The sequence below is a fragment of the Mustela putorius genome, unplaced genomic scaffold (assembly GCF_011764305.1).
Source record: "Mustela putorius furo isolate JIRA1106 unplaced genomic scaffold, ASM1176430v1.1 tig00000224_pilon_pilon_pilon, whole genome shotgun sequence".
NCBI classification, from domain to species: Eukaryota; Metazoa; Chordata; class Mammalia; order Carnivora; family Mustelidae; genus Mustela; species Mustela putorius.
This window is the reverse complement of record NW_025421321.1, coordinates 33595401-33609714: the sequence shown is the minus strand read 5'-3', so window position 1 is coordinate 33609714 and position 14314 is coordinate 33595401. Positions and strand designations below refer to the sequence as shown.

Sequence of the window (14314 nt, the reverse complement as noted above, 5' to 3'; positions counted from 1 at the left end):
GAATTTATCTAGCATAAGTCTCTTGGGCTCTCCAGGCATATGCATTACTTATATTTTCTCTCATTCTTTCCTTGGAAGTAGAAGTTCATTGATCTCAAGAGATCATGGGTGGCATTGCTTATCTTACTTTTGCAAAAAATTCTGTCATGTTCAGTGATTCATGAAAAGGGCTTCTGAAGCCATTCATGGGCCTTTTAGAGGTCCTCAAGTGATCTGTTACTGGCCATATTTTGTAGAACTTACAATGCAGTATGCTTTTTATTAATGTGATCTTCTTTTTCTTTTTGCAGTGATTATTTATTCAAGTTACTTCTGATTGGCGACTCTGGGGTTGGAAAGTCTTGCCTCCTTCTTAGGTTTGCAGTAAGTTGAAATTGAAATGCCTTTAAAGAAATTAATGCTGTGTGTGTTTTCTAGGTAGAGGATCAAACCATTTTATTCAGAATTAAATAGTTCTTCCAGAATTTATGTATTTAAAAGCCTCCAAGTGTACATTCTCAATAATATCTTGGACTCTGAAGTAGAAGAAATGCTGTTGCTTTTAAAAAGTTCAAAGCATGATTATAAAGTTACAATGTCTGATACTCTTGGTAGAGTTCAGTTAGTTGCCCTGTATTTAAGTGACTGGATGAAGAATGAACCGTCAAGTAAAATTTTAGTAGAATAGAAGAAAAAGCAGGGCGTGGTACAGACTTTTTTTTTTCTCCTGACAGTGGCGTAGTGTTTTATATGCTACACTTTACAAACAGGTGTATAACTTTAAACCTACTGAATAGACTCCACAGCTGCCTTCAAAGCTGCCTTCAAATTTAGCCTGTTTTCCTTCTCACTGTCTAGGTCTTTGGTTCTCAGAGTATGGACCCTGGGGGATAATCAAGACTTTCTCAGAGGGTCTGAGAGATTAAAGCTTTTATTTTAATAATACTAAACCATTAGCATTTACTGAGTACTTACTTAGTACTAAGACAAAGACGTTTGCCTCTGTCACTGTTGATATCTGCTCTGATGCTGCAGATGCAGTGGTGGGTAAAACTGCTAGTGTCTCAGCACCATGGTAAGGCAGTGCTAAGTGCTGAACTGTAACGCGTAGGCACTGTACTTCCCTGTATTTATTCATGGGGCGGGCGGGTGTTTTCACCTCAAGAGTTACTGATGAGAACAGTAAGAACGATTAATTTTTAAACATCTTGATCCTTGAGTGTTCTTTTTAACATGTTCTGTGTGAAAAAAATGAGGAGTGCATATAAAGCACTTGTACTGCACACTGAAGTATGTTGATTGCCTTGAGGAAAGTAAAAGCACTTACATAGTTGAGTGAGCCGAACTAGCTGCTTTTTCCATTTTTTAAATTTGTTCCTTTTTTGTTTTATTTGAAAGAACAATTGACAAACTGTAGTTATGTAGAATTTGGTGGCATTGGGCAGATATTTTCTCAAATGAACTGAGACTCATTTCAAGAAAAAAATCTGATAGCATTTGCTGCCTGTAATAAAATTGAAGCTTTCAAGGAAAGATTACAAGTTTTCTAAACTTAAAATTCACCCCTGTGAGCTTGATAGCATGTCAGATACTTACTGTGACTTTTCTGATGAGTGACCATATTAATGAATATCATTAAAAATATACATAATTCTGGGGTGCCTGGGTGGCTCAGTGGATTAAACCTCTGCCTTTGGCTCACGGTCCTGGGATCAAGCCCCCCATTGGGGTGTCTGCTCAGCAGGGGGCCTCCCCACCACCACCCACTTGTGATCTATCAAATAAATAAAATCTTTTAAAAAAATAAAATTAAAAATACCTAATTTTTTTTTAGATTTTACTTATTTATTTGACAGAGAGCACAAGCAGGGAGAGCAGCAGAGGGAGAGGGAGAAGCAGGCTGATGCAGCTTTGATCCCATGACCCGGGGATTATGACCTGAGTCGAAGGCAGTTACTTAACTGGCTGAGCCACCCAGGCCCCCCTAAAAATATATATAATTGTATTATATGTAACAGCTAGTGAAACCAAGGAACTACTAGAATAAAACATAGGCGGCTCATAATCTTGTGCGAAAATACTTTCTAACATGGAAACATCAGGAAAGGATTGTTAAATTTGCATTTAAATAAACGTCAAGCACATGCAAAGGTAGAAAACATGATACTAACAAAAAATATATATATGAGGAAGGGATGACATTCTCAATATATAAAGCACACTTACATACTAAATAAGAAAAGGATGTTTGTCCTGATGGAAATATGGGCAAATACATGAACGGGCAACTCACCAAAGAAAAAATACACGTTGACAGTAAATACGAAAAGCATAGTTTTATTTATAATTAAAGGACTTTAAAACTAGGCAGTACTTAATTTTTATTAAGTTAGCAAATATTAAAATCAGGAATCATCCCTGTATTAGATCATACCCAATGCTGGGTATGTGGGAAGAATCTGGAGTCTCTTGATGAAAATGGTTATAGCCTGAGGTATCTGTATGTTAAAGAAAATCCTCTTTGGGATGCTTATTGATCTAAGTCCCACATTTTCAGTATTGCCTACCTACACACAGAATTGCCTGGGAAGCATTTAAAAAGTACTGATTCCCCGGTCCCTAGAATAGAGATGAGCTGCACGAAGTATAATAAAGAAATATATAAGCTATGAGAGCACAGAAATATATAAGCTACAAGAGCTATGAGAGCACTGTTGGCCAGGGAGTTAAAGAATGTTTGGACAGTCGGTATTTCCTGAGCTCAAAATCCAAGAATAAATAAAAATTATGACCCAGGGGCTGGGGATTAGGAGGTATGCATAAAGAAATGTTGAAAATTTGGACAGAAGGAAGAGAATGTGCAGTGGCTCAGAGGCAGGCAAGTAAGGCAGATTTTAGGCACGTAAATAAGAATTCTAACAAAGCATTAATAGTATTTACAGCAAAATACATGTCATGTGGGAGTGCTAAGTGAATATTTATTGTACTCACTTGGTTCTTCGTTCACTTTCTGTTGTACCTGATACTTATTAGGCACTCATTTAGAAAGAAGTAAGTTTTAAAAAATGAATACCTAGTATTTGTGATCAGCATTTTGTCAGATTTCATCAATGCTTTAAAAAGATCCTTTTACCCAGTGATTTTTGCATGTGTATAAATGTGAATATATGAGGAAGTCAGCATGGCTACCTCTAGCCACTTGGAACTCTCTGACACATTTTACAGTTTTTCTTTTCTTTAATTCTTTCTTTTTTTTTTTTTTTTTAAGATTTTATTTATTTGACAGGGAGAGATCACAAGTAGGCAAAGAGAGAGGGGGAAGCAGGCTGCCTGCTGAGCAGACAGCCTGGTGGCGCTCCATTCCGGGACCCTGAGATCATGACCTGAGCTGAAGACAGAGGTTTAACCCACTGAGCCACCCAGGAGCCCCACATTTTACAGTTTCTCTTAAGAGATCTGTTTTGTTTTAATTCCATGGACACATTACATTCAACATTATGGAGACTTGCCCACACTGTTTTCATTTCTTCCCTTACTCTTTTTTGGAGTGTTGTAATGCGAATTCCAAATATGTCATTTCACTCCTTTATACTTCTCACAATGCATTTCTAAAAATTGGACATTTTGAGGGTGCCTGGCTGGCTCACTTAGGGAGTATGTAACCTTTGATCTTGGGGCTGTGAGTTCAAGGCCCACGCTGCTTTGATTACTTAAAATCTTTTTAAAAATGAATAAAAACTGGATATTTTCTTATAACAATGTCATTGTCAGCTTACAAAATAAATTTTGCTGATTGTCTCAAAAGTGTGGTATCACAGATGCTTTGAATCAGGATTCAAACATGGTATATACATCCCATTTGGTTGTTTGCTGCTCAGTTTCTTAGAGTTTTTCCAACCCCCTTTTTTATTTATGTATTTTTCATGTCTTTTACTTTTGGCAGAACCTGTGCAGTTCCTTATATAGATTATCCAGCATTTTAGATTTGTCACTTTGCTTCTTTGTGGTGACTTTAAACTTGTTCCATTATCTCTCCTGTTAGTGTAGTTGGAAGCCCCAGAACTGTGCCATTCTTATGGTAGCTACTAGCCCTGTGGCTTTTTACATTTTAATTAATTAATTAATTAATTAAATTTGAATAGAATTTAAAATTCGGTTCCTTATTCTCACTAGCTAGTGGTTACTATATTGACTAGTACAGTTTATAAAACCTTTTCATCATCAGAGTTCTGTTTGATAGGGCTGCTCTTAATAGATTTAGGCCCATTTTTGTTGGCAGAGTACCTGCTAAATGTTGCTTTGTGCTGGCTAAGATTATTCAGTGGGTTTAGGTGGTGATAGCCTGATCTCTCCATTCACGTATCTTTTCACAAACATTTTCACTTTTTTTTTTTTAAGATTTTATTTATTTGTCAGAGAGAGAGGGCACAAGCAGGGAGAGTGGCAGGCAGAGGAAAGAGGAAGAGCCAGGCTCCCCACCAAGCAAGGAGCCTGATATGGTACTTGAACCCAGGACTCTGGGATCATGACCTGAGCCAAAGGCAAATGCTTAACTGACTAAGCCACCCAGGCACCCAGGCATCCCACATTTTCACTTTAAAGAAAAAAGTTTTGTTTCCATTCTGAATGTCATAACAGATGACTTGAGGAAAACAGGTATAATTTTAAAAGTTTATTTATTATTGGGTTAAACATTGTTCACACAAAAACTTGTGCACAAATGTTCATAGCAGTATTTCTCATAGTAGCCAAAAAGTGGAAACAACCCAAATGTCCATCAGCTGATGGATAACAAAATGTTATTCAGCCATAAAAAGGAAGAAGGTACTGGTAAATGCTGTAACATGAATGAGCCTTGAAAACTTCAGCTGAGTGAAAGAAGCCACACACAAGAGGCCACATCCATTCACAGGAAATGCCCAGAATATGCAAAGCCACAGGGACAAAAATTACATCAGTAGTGGTTTCTGGGGTCAAAGGGGAGATGAGGAAATGGAGAGTGACTGCTACCAGGAACAGGGTTTGCTTTCAGGGTGATAACAACATTCTGCAGTTAAATTTATGGTGATGATTATACAACTTTGGGAATATACTAAAACCTACTGAGTTGTACACTTTAAATTGAATTTTATGGTATGTGTATTATATCTCAATTTTTATTGATCAATTTTATTATATGTCATAGCTAGGAAGTAAAATTGACTTCTTAAAAAAACCGGAAGAGAATGACGTGAGCATTTCTTTGTGGTGAATATATTGGATGGAGGGTCAGGGGAGCAAGAATTTTGCTGATTAGCAACTAGAAAAGTCATTTGTAATCATTGAAAATATAAAACCTTTTTTGATATGATGTATGTAAAGAATTTGCCTAGAGATGTTTGGTAAAATTGAAGAATAGCTATTGAGAAAATCTTAAGAAACTGCTATTTTATAGTGTATTGTAATCAGAACATGAACTGAGTACTGGAGTGGGATGAAGTAGCTATTCTCAACATGTTATGGCTTATAAACTTTATCATACTTTGTAGATATAAGTTGACATATTTTCTTATTTCCTCTATTGAACCTTAATTTTATTTGTTGACTTTTTTTCTTTTCAGGATGATACATATACAGAAAGCTACATCAGCACAATTGGTGTGGATTTCAAAATAAGAACTATAGAGTTAGATGGGAAAACAATCAAGCTTCAAATAGTAAGTCATTTTAAAACTAGAATTTGTTTCGGGAAATCATTTTGGTAAATTTAAAATGTATTACTTGTCACTTTTTAACATGCTAAAATTTAAAGGATCTTAATCACGCACTTGTGATAGAATGGTAGAATAAGAATTGTTTAGATTAAAAATGACTTCTCTAGTTGAATTTTATGTTCATAAAGTAAAGAAATACATGTTGTAAGTTATACTTGGTCCTAGTTTTTTCTTGTGCTTTTATCAGTGTGGGGAGGGGGGATCCTCAGTTGAAGTTTACCTTGTCTTAATAGTCAAAGTAAATTGAGCTTTTCCTGATGTCTTTTACTGGAACAGTAAAGAAACCTTAGGAAAGGGTTTTCATATGTGGCTAGTTGGAGAGTTTTATTTAGTTCTTTTGTATTTATTAGATTGTGTGTACCAACTCTGTAGAAACAAGAATTATTGGAAAGGAATTTAGCTTTTTAACATTTATGTTAGTGTTTGTTCAGAAATAGTTTTACAGCTTAGAAAACTAATGCCAGGAGATTTAATGACTTGCCCGTAGTTACTGGTAGAACCAAGTGACTTACAGCTTGCTTTCCTCAGTATTTTGTTTCTGTGCCATCCTAGCCCCCTTATTCCTTCAATCCCCAACCCTGAATTAAAAACAGGCAATGGTAGTTGTTCAGTTGTATCACCTTTATATAGGGTTTGGGCATTACAACTGTGGACATATCATTGGTCTTCAAAAACATTAATTTCTGGGTCTCTTTTGGTATTGACTCTTTGTACAAGGTGATAGGGAACCACTGACTGCCAAAAGGAGTTCTGGATTTGGAGTCAGAAAACTTGAATATATTATCCTTACTCTGGTATATATTGTCAGAGTCATGTGTTGTTTAACTTAGTTCAGCCTTTTTCTTGGAACTCCATTTCTTATCTCTAAAAGGACCATGATGATACTTGATTTACTAACTTACAAGGTAGTTGTGAGAACCAAATCCAGTAGCTCGTGTCTGTGGATACAGTAATGTGTGTGAAAGCCTGTTGTGAACTTCTGGGCATTACATAAATGTTACTGGTTATGTGACATACCCAAATAAATGGATGTTTGACAGTTTGCTTTTTTAGTCGCTCCCTTTTTTCATCTGCCTTTGGTAAGAAAAAAGAAGGTACATTACAAAAGAACTGGATTTTGATAAAAGGAGCATACTTAATACTACAAATTAGGACTTGCAAGGATATGGTTATCAGAGATAGCTTACTCTAAACCAGTGAACAGATAACCTTCCATATTGATTTTTCCCATTTTATGTAGAGTGCCAACTTTATACTTGGTACCACAAAGAATATTGCAAAAAAAGGTGTACCCAGCTGTCTAACTTACTGATGTGAAATGATTATACTATGTGTGTCATTGAGCTCATAAGGGGTTCGAGTGTATATTTGTGAAACATCCATTTATTGCTCCTTTCCTGTGGCTGGAAGGCATCTTACAGGTCAGTTGCTCAGTCTTCCTTTCATCTTCAGTAGGAATTTCCTTTTCCTATCTGGTGCCTTTTTTTTTTTAATACTTCTGGTAAGTTCACCATTTTTCAAAGCAGCTGGTTTCGTTTATAACTTCTGATTGTTAATTCTTTATATTGAGCTGAATCCAGTTTCCTTTAATTTCTCATTCCTCTGCCTTTTGGAGCCACCTAAAACATGATTAATTCATTTTCTATTGGCAGCCTGCCCTTTAGGTTGTCTTATCAGACTTCTTTTTTTTTTTTTTTTTTTTTAAGATTTTATTTATTTATTTGACAGAGAGAGATTACAAGTAGGCAGAGAGGCAGGCAGAGAGAGAGAGGAGGAAGCAGACTCCCTGCTGAGCAGAGAGCCCGATGCGGGACTCGATCCCATGACCCTGAGATCATGACCCGAGCCGAAGGCAGCGGCTTAACCCACTGAGCCACCCAGGCGCCCTTATCACAGACTTCTACCTCTAAAGTCAGTCATTGCTTCCAGAACTTTTTACAATTTGGGTCACTCTTGCACATTATAGGAGTGCCTTTTATTAAAATGTAATTCCTAAAATCAAATATGAGATAGAGTCCAGCCAGTGTGAATACATGGGATAAATTTTCTCTTGATTTGGACTTTGAATTTTTTTCTCCCCTGCATTTCAGGATTCATGCCCTTTTCTCGTAATTAATCCATTCAAAGGTAGATGCAAAATTACAGACATGAAGGAAAACAGCCCCATACGAAGAGATGCCATTTCAGTGGGAGAGACGTGGAAAAATCAGTTACCCTGTGATTACAAGGGTTAATGAGAATTAGATACCAAGTGACCAGTTGGAGAGGAAAGTACTGTTAGGATAAGAAGTCACAGGAATTTTCAGAGTGGCAAGGAGACAATTATTTACGTTAGTGTTTGTTCAGGAATAGTGTCTTCCTTTCTTGTCTAACTTTGCTATCTTTGTGAAAGGGGTCAGGGGGTGGAGAAGGGAACTAGTATTTTTTTATGGAGCAGCTTCTGTAATCAGGCTAGGCATTTTACAAACATTAGTTCATTTAAACCCCTTTAGCAGTTCTGTAAGGTGAGTGATACCTAGGATCTGTAGTTAAGTCAGGTTGCCTTGACTCCAAAGCTTATGCTTCTCCATGGATATCCTGAAAGAATTTGATACTCCTCACTTAAACTGTATGTGTAAATAGTCTTCTGTGCTCTCAAGCTTAGCACTTTGGACAGTAAAGGTAATGAAGCTGTGGTGACTTGTTTGCTTTAGATTAACAGTTAACATTTTACCTTATCTGCTTCATCCTTTTTTTTCCTGGAGCATGCTGAATTACAGACATTAAATTTACTCCAAAAATACTTGACTGTGCATCTCTATTTTACTGTGTAACGCCATTTTCACATCTAAAAAAATTGACACTAATGCCATAATATCCAGTCTGTATTCAGATTTTCCCCAAATTGCAACTTGTTTTTAATACCCCTATGTGGGCTGGGTCTTAAAAAAAAAAAAAAAAGGAAGTGGTTTCACTGAGTGTTCTGAACCTTTAGTTTTGCCATTTAAGATGTTAGGGGGGGGATCAGTTGTCAAGTTGATGGATATATTCCAAAACTTTACAATTCCTCCCTTTAAAGGCTTTGGGGTTCCTTGCTGGCTGGGTTAATGGACTGTTGATCTCATGGTTGTGAGTTTGAGCCACATGTTAGATGTGGAGATCGCTTAAAAATAAAATATTTAATTTTTTTAAAAGGGGGCTGTTGCTTTTTAATCTCCATTTGTCTTAGGCATCAAGTCCATTTTTTAAAATGGTAACCATTAAGTAACCATTGTGCTATTACCCCATCGGTATTATCTTCAACCAATTTCTTTTAGTGGGGTAGTTAGCTATTCTAATTGCACAAATAGTCATTGACTAGGGGCACCTGGATGGCTCAGGGGTTAAAGCCTCTGCCTTCTGCTCAGGTCCTGAACCTGGGGTCCTGGGATTGATCCCCACTTCCAGGCTCTCTGCTCAGTGGGGGGCCTGCTCTCCCCTCCCCCCCCCCCCACTGCCTGTCTGACTACTTGTGATCTCTATCAAATAAATAAATAAAATCTTAAAAAAAAAAGAAGTCATTGACTAGGAGTAATTCAAACAAAATTCTCATTGCTGTCCTTAAAACCAAGGCTTTTAAAATTTAACAGTTGAGTTTACCTCTTGATGTTTTAAACAATTAGTTTTTTAAACCCAGAATTTTAACATAACATAAGCATTTGTTTTCATTGCTTGAGCCTATATGGTTGAAGTGTGGTAAATGGATCTTAAAACGAGTTTTATTAAGATATGGAATCATCTTACATTGTTTTTCCTAGCACTGAGATAGTATCTTACTGAGATAAAGTGCTATCTTGACTAGTAGTTATCCGGAAGTAGGTCCTTTCAGTGCATGTTCTAACAAGTGATTCTCTTATTTGTGAAAGGATACAGTGTTAATGGGGTGTGAGGCCAGCAGCTTTCCTAATTGAGTCAACCTGTCTCTGCATTCACTGAATGCCTTGCACAGTGCTAAGGGTTATAGGGAATATGAAAAGTATGATACAGTTTTTGAATAAGTTTACTGGGAGCAAGCTAAATTAAATGCATTACCTTCTTTTCCGAATCTTCAGGTATTTGGCATGCAGTTTAGGTGTGTATTGAGGGTTAATGTTTCCATGTTAAATCTTGATAATCTCTAAAACTATGTAAATTTTAAACTCTCCTCCCTCTTCCTGCCCTTTCCCCCAACTCTTATTTAATGTAATTGTTTGGATTTCTTGATTATTTTGTTAACAGTGGGACACAGCAGGCCAAGAAAGATTTCGAACAATCACATCCAGCTATTACAGAGGAGCCCATGGCATCATAGTTGTGTATGATGTGACAGATCAGGTAAGTTCCAGGAGGAAACTGTACTGCTGTGACAAAGTAGGAAGTTCCTACTTAATAAATTTCAGATTCTTTCACTTTGTACATATGGCATCAGTGTTATTTACATGGCACAATACTTTGTCTACTCCCAAATATAAAGGAGTCACATTGGAAAACATTTAAAGCAGTACTCTTTTTAAAACAGGTACATTGGTATTTTTCTTCCCTCCATTATTTGAGTATCTAATAAATTGGCCAACCAAAATTTTATTTTTTCCCTTATTTTTTCATTTGGTAAATAGGAAATTTAGTGATTGGTTTTATGTTTGCTTTCAAGGGACTCTCCTTATATTTATTACCAACTGACTTTTTGATCATTTTGGCAAGAGTTTGTAGGGAGCTGTGGATTGTTCAGTGTATACTGTGTCCTTGGTGCAGAGTATTAGCAGGAATTTGTTAGTAATTAAACCTCTTAGTTCCCAAAAGTGAGATTAGAGGTCTTTGCCTATGGAGGATATGATTCAGAAATGGGATGAGCTGGAGGAAGATTTTTTTTTTTTTTTTTTTTTTAAAGATTTTATTTGACAGAGACACAACGAGAGAGGGAACACAAGCAGGGGGAGCGGGAGAGGGAGAAGCATTCTTCCTGCTGAGCAGAGTCTGATGTGGGGCTCGAACCCAGGACCCTGGGATCATGACCCGAGCTGGAGGCAGACGCTTAATGACTGAGCCACCCAGGCACCCTGGAGGAAGATTTTTAAGAGGACAATGAGGGGGCACCTGGGTGGCTGTCTATTGAGCAGCCGACTCTTGATTTCAGGTCATGATCTTGGGGTTCTGGGATCAAGCCCTAAATGGAGCTCCATGTTCAGCAGGGAGTCTGTCCTCCCATCCCTCCTCCTGTGCCGCCTCCTGCATGAGCCCTCCTCCCACGTGAGCATGCTCTAAAATAATCTTTAAAAGAAAAAAAAAACGAGTATTTAAGTTTAGCTGTTGAAATAATGTAGGGGGTATAGAGATAGTGTAAAGATGGGGGTCCAGGGGCCACGAGTGTTCTTTTGATCAGAAAGAAAATTTCAGGGTCCTTTTTTTCTATCAAAGAATGAAGATAAACTTTGAATATTAGAATTTATTTTTCTTGCGGCAAATGTTAAATTTTACCTCAACTGTGAAGTAGCTAATTAGGAGATAACTAGAATCATAGACTTTGGTCAGTGCCACTAGAAGTATTGGACAAGGACACCTGGGTGGCTCAGTGGGTTAAGCCTCTGCCTTCGGCTCAGGTCATGATCTCAGGGTCCTGGGATCGAGTCCCACATTGGGAATCTCTGCTCAGCAGGAAGCCTGCTTCCCTCTCTCTGCCTGCCTCTGCCTATTTGTGATCTCTGTCTACTTGTGATCTCTGTCAAATAAGTAAATAAAATCTTAAAAAAAAAAAAAAAGATTTCAAAAACCAGCTGTTTATAGGTGTGCTAAAATTGCATATTCCAGGGTACCTGAGTGGCTAGTCAGTTAAGCATTTGCCTTTGGCTCAGGTCATAGTCCTCCCTCTCCTTATGCCTGCTGCTCTTGTGCTCTCTGGTGCTTGCTCTTTCAAATAGCTAAAATCTTTAATTTGGGGGCACCTGGGTGGCTCAGTGGGTTAAAGCCTCTGCCTTCAGCTTGGGTCATGATCCCAGGGTCCTGGCATTGAGCCCCGCATCAGGCTCTCTGTTCAGCAGGGAGCCTGCTTCCTCCTCTATCTCTCCCTGCCTCTCTGCCTACTTGTGATCTCTGTCTGTCAAAAAATAAATAAAATCTTTTAAAAAATAAATAAATAAATAAATAAATAGAATCTTTAATTTGAGCTGTAGCTTATTGATGTACTGTTTGTCTCTTTAAGCCTTCAAATTCTAATCTCTTTTCGTATAGGTACTGATAGTCATTTTAATATATCACTTCACTTCCTTCCCAGCACTGTAGTTGTTATTTTGTAGCTAGAGTTGTCTCACTAGTTCTTCATAGGCCAGGAAAAGACCTTTGGTTTTTACTTGCTTATTGAGTGATTGAGTTCAGAATTGTATGATCATTCTTAAAAACGTCTGTCTTTTTAGGAGTCCTTCAATAATGTTAAACAGTGGCTGCAGGAAATAGACCGTTATGCCAGTGAAAACGTCAACAAGTTGTTGGTAGGGAACAAATGCGATCTGACCACAAAGAAAGTAGTAGACTACACAACAGCAAAGGTATGTTTCAAGTTTGATTTTCAAACTGAATGTTAACTGAGTGTTCAGTTTGGATGATGTGTGGGTATGGAGTCACCCAACAGCCACTACCAGCTGACAGCCTTTACAGTCCGGGCAGTGTCTGTCTTCAGTCCCCATTTCAGATGATAGAAATGTACTAAGTGGGAAAAAATTTTCAGTGTTAATTAAGCCTTACTATTCTCTTAGGAATTTGCTGATTCCCTTGGAATTCCATTTTTGGAAACCAGTGCTAAGAACGCAACGAATGTAGAACAGTCTTTCATGACGATGGCAGCTGAGATTAAAAAGCGAATGGGTCCTGGAGCAACAGCTGGTGGTGCAGAGAAGTCCAATGTGAAAATTCAGAGCACTCCAGTCAAGCAGTCAGGTGGAGGTTGCTGCTAAAATTTGCCTCCGTCCTTCTCTCACAGCAATGAATTTGCAATCTGAACCCAAGTGAAAAAAAATTGCCTGAATTGTACTGTATGTAGCTGCACTACAACAGATTCTTACCGTCTCCACAAAGGTCAGAGATTGTAAATGGTCAATACTGACTTTTTTTTTATTCCCTTGACTCAAGACAGCTAACTTCATTTTCAGAACTGTTTTAAACCTTTGTGTGCTGGTTTATAAAATAATGTGTGTAATCCTTGTTGCTTTCCTGATACCAGACTGTTTCCCGTGGTTGGTTAGAATATATTTTGTTTTGATGTTTATATTGGCATGTTTAGATGTCAGGTTTAGTCTTCTGAAGATGAAGTTCAGCCATTTTGTATCAAACAGCACAACCAGTGTCTGTCACTTTCCATGCATAAAGTTTAGTGAGATGTTATATGTAAGATCTGATTTGCTAGTTCTTCCTTGTAGAGTTATAAACGGAAAGATTACACTATCTGATTAATAGTTTCTTCATACTCTGCATATAATTTGTGGCTGCAGAATATTGTAATTTGTTGCACACTATGTAACAAAACAACTGAAGATATGTTTAATAAATATTGTACTTATTGGAAGTAATATCAAACTGTATGGTGATAAGTATTGTTTTAATTCTTATGGTTAAAGGGAAATAGAGCCTTGCATTATACTCAAAACAGCCATTTGTGTGTGCAACCAGGGCACTATAGACCTATCTTAGAGCAGCATCCAATATGCTTTCCAGATAATATACCCAGTATATGACCTAGGGTGGCTTCTGTGTTATGTAGGGATTTAACCAAGCTAAGTGGTTCCGGGAGACTAAGTTGTATGGAAAACAAGTTTAGAATGTATGCTACCCATTCTATTATCCTCTGCTCCTTCTCTAAAACCATTTGAAATGGCTTTATCAATCAACATTTTGTTCTGTGGTAGAGGTGGAAAGCAGCACACCTTTCTTAATTGGCAAGTGATCAGACTAAATTCTGTATGTGCTGATACTGTTTCTTCCATGCTCTGAGTCACATGTCAAACTATTTTATCCTCCACAATTACATAATTTAGGTTGGAGGAGAGTTAAAGCATTAAAGTAGAAACAGGAAATTTACTATTGATTGTCCTAATTTTAGGAATTATATCCCTAAAAATTAACTAAAAACACAAATGCTAGGTGGGAATGATAAATGAGAAAAATGTATTTATTTCAGTGGAATTTTGCACATGTGAAATTTTGTTAAATAGGACCTTAAAGGTCCTAAGATTTGTTTTTATTGTGGGAAACAAAGACCTTTTGCTAACAATGACATTTTGAGGTGACAGAAGTCAAAGATTGGGGTTGAAATAGCAGCCAAAACATTCTCTACTTAGACACTTGGGATGTGGCTGTTGGCAACACGTTTTATGGTGGGATCTTTAATCCAGTGATAAAATTTAAACTAAAAACAAGCCAAAAATGATAGGTTTCTTTATTTTCACTAAACAGGCAACTGAAATACATGGTACAAAAATAAGTGGTAAGATTATTGTAAAATGAAATGGACAGAATAAATATTCAATTTAATTTTTCCATCTATGAGAATTTCACAATAAAATCATAGTTTACTTTGTATTATAGATGTGCTTGTTGGA

General features: G+C 37.2%; 1 protein-coding gene across 1 annotated transcript in view; it reads left to right on the top strand.

The window, feature by feature from the left end:
* RAB1A (RAB1A, member RAS oncogene family) overlaps window positions 1-14299 on the top strand; it is a 30503-nt gene extending 16204 nt beyond the window's left edge. The window contains exons 2-6 of the mRNA XM_004742076.3: window positions 291-363; window positions 5580-5675; window positions 9969-10064; window positions 12137-12268; window positions 12476-14299. Of these exons, the coding sequence (XP_004742133.1) occupies window positions 291-363; window positions 5580-5675; window positions 9969-10064; window positions 12137-12268; window positions 12476-12673 (595 nt within the window). The 3' untranslated portion in view covers window positions 12674-14299. The remainder of the gene's footprint in view (window positions 1-290; window positions 364-5579; window positions 5676-9968; window positions 10065-12136; window positions 12269-12475) is intronic.
* Window positions 14300-14314: the final 15 nt, after the last annotated feature.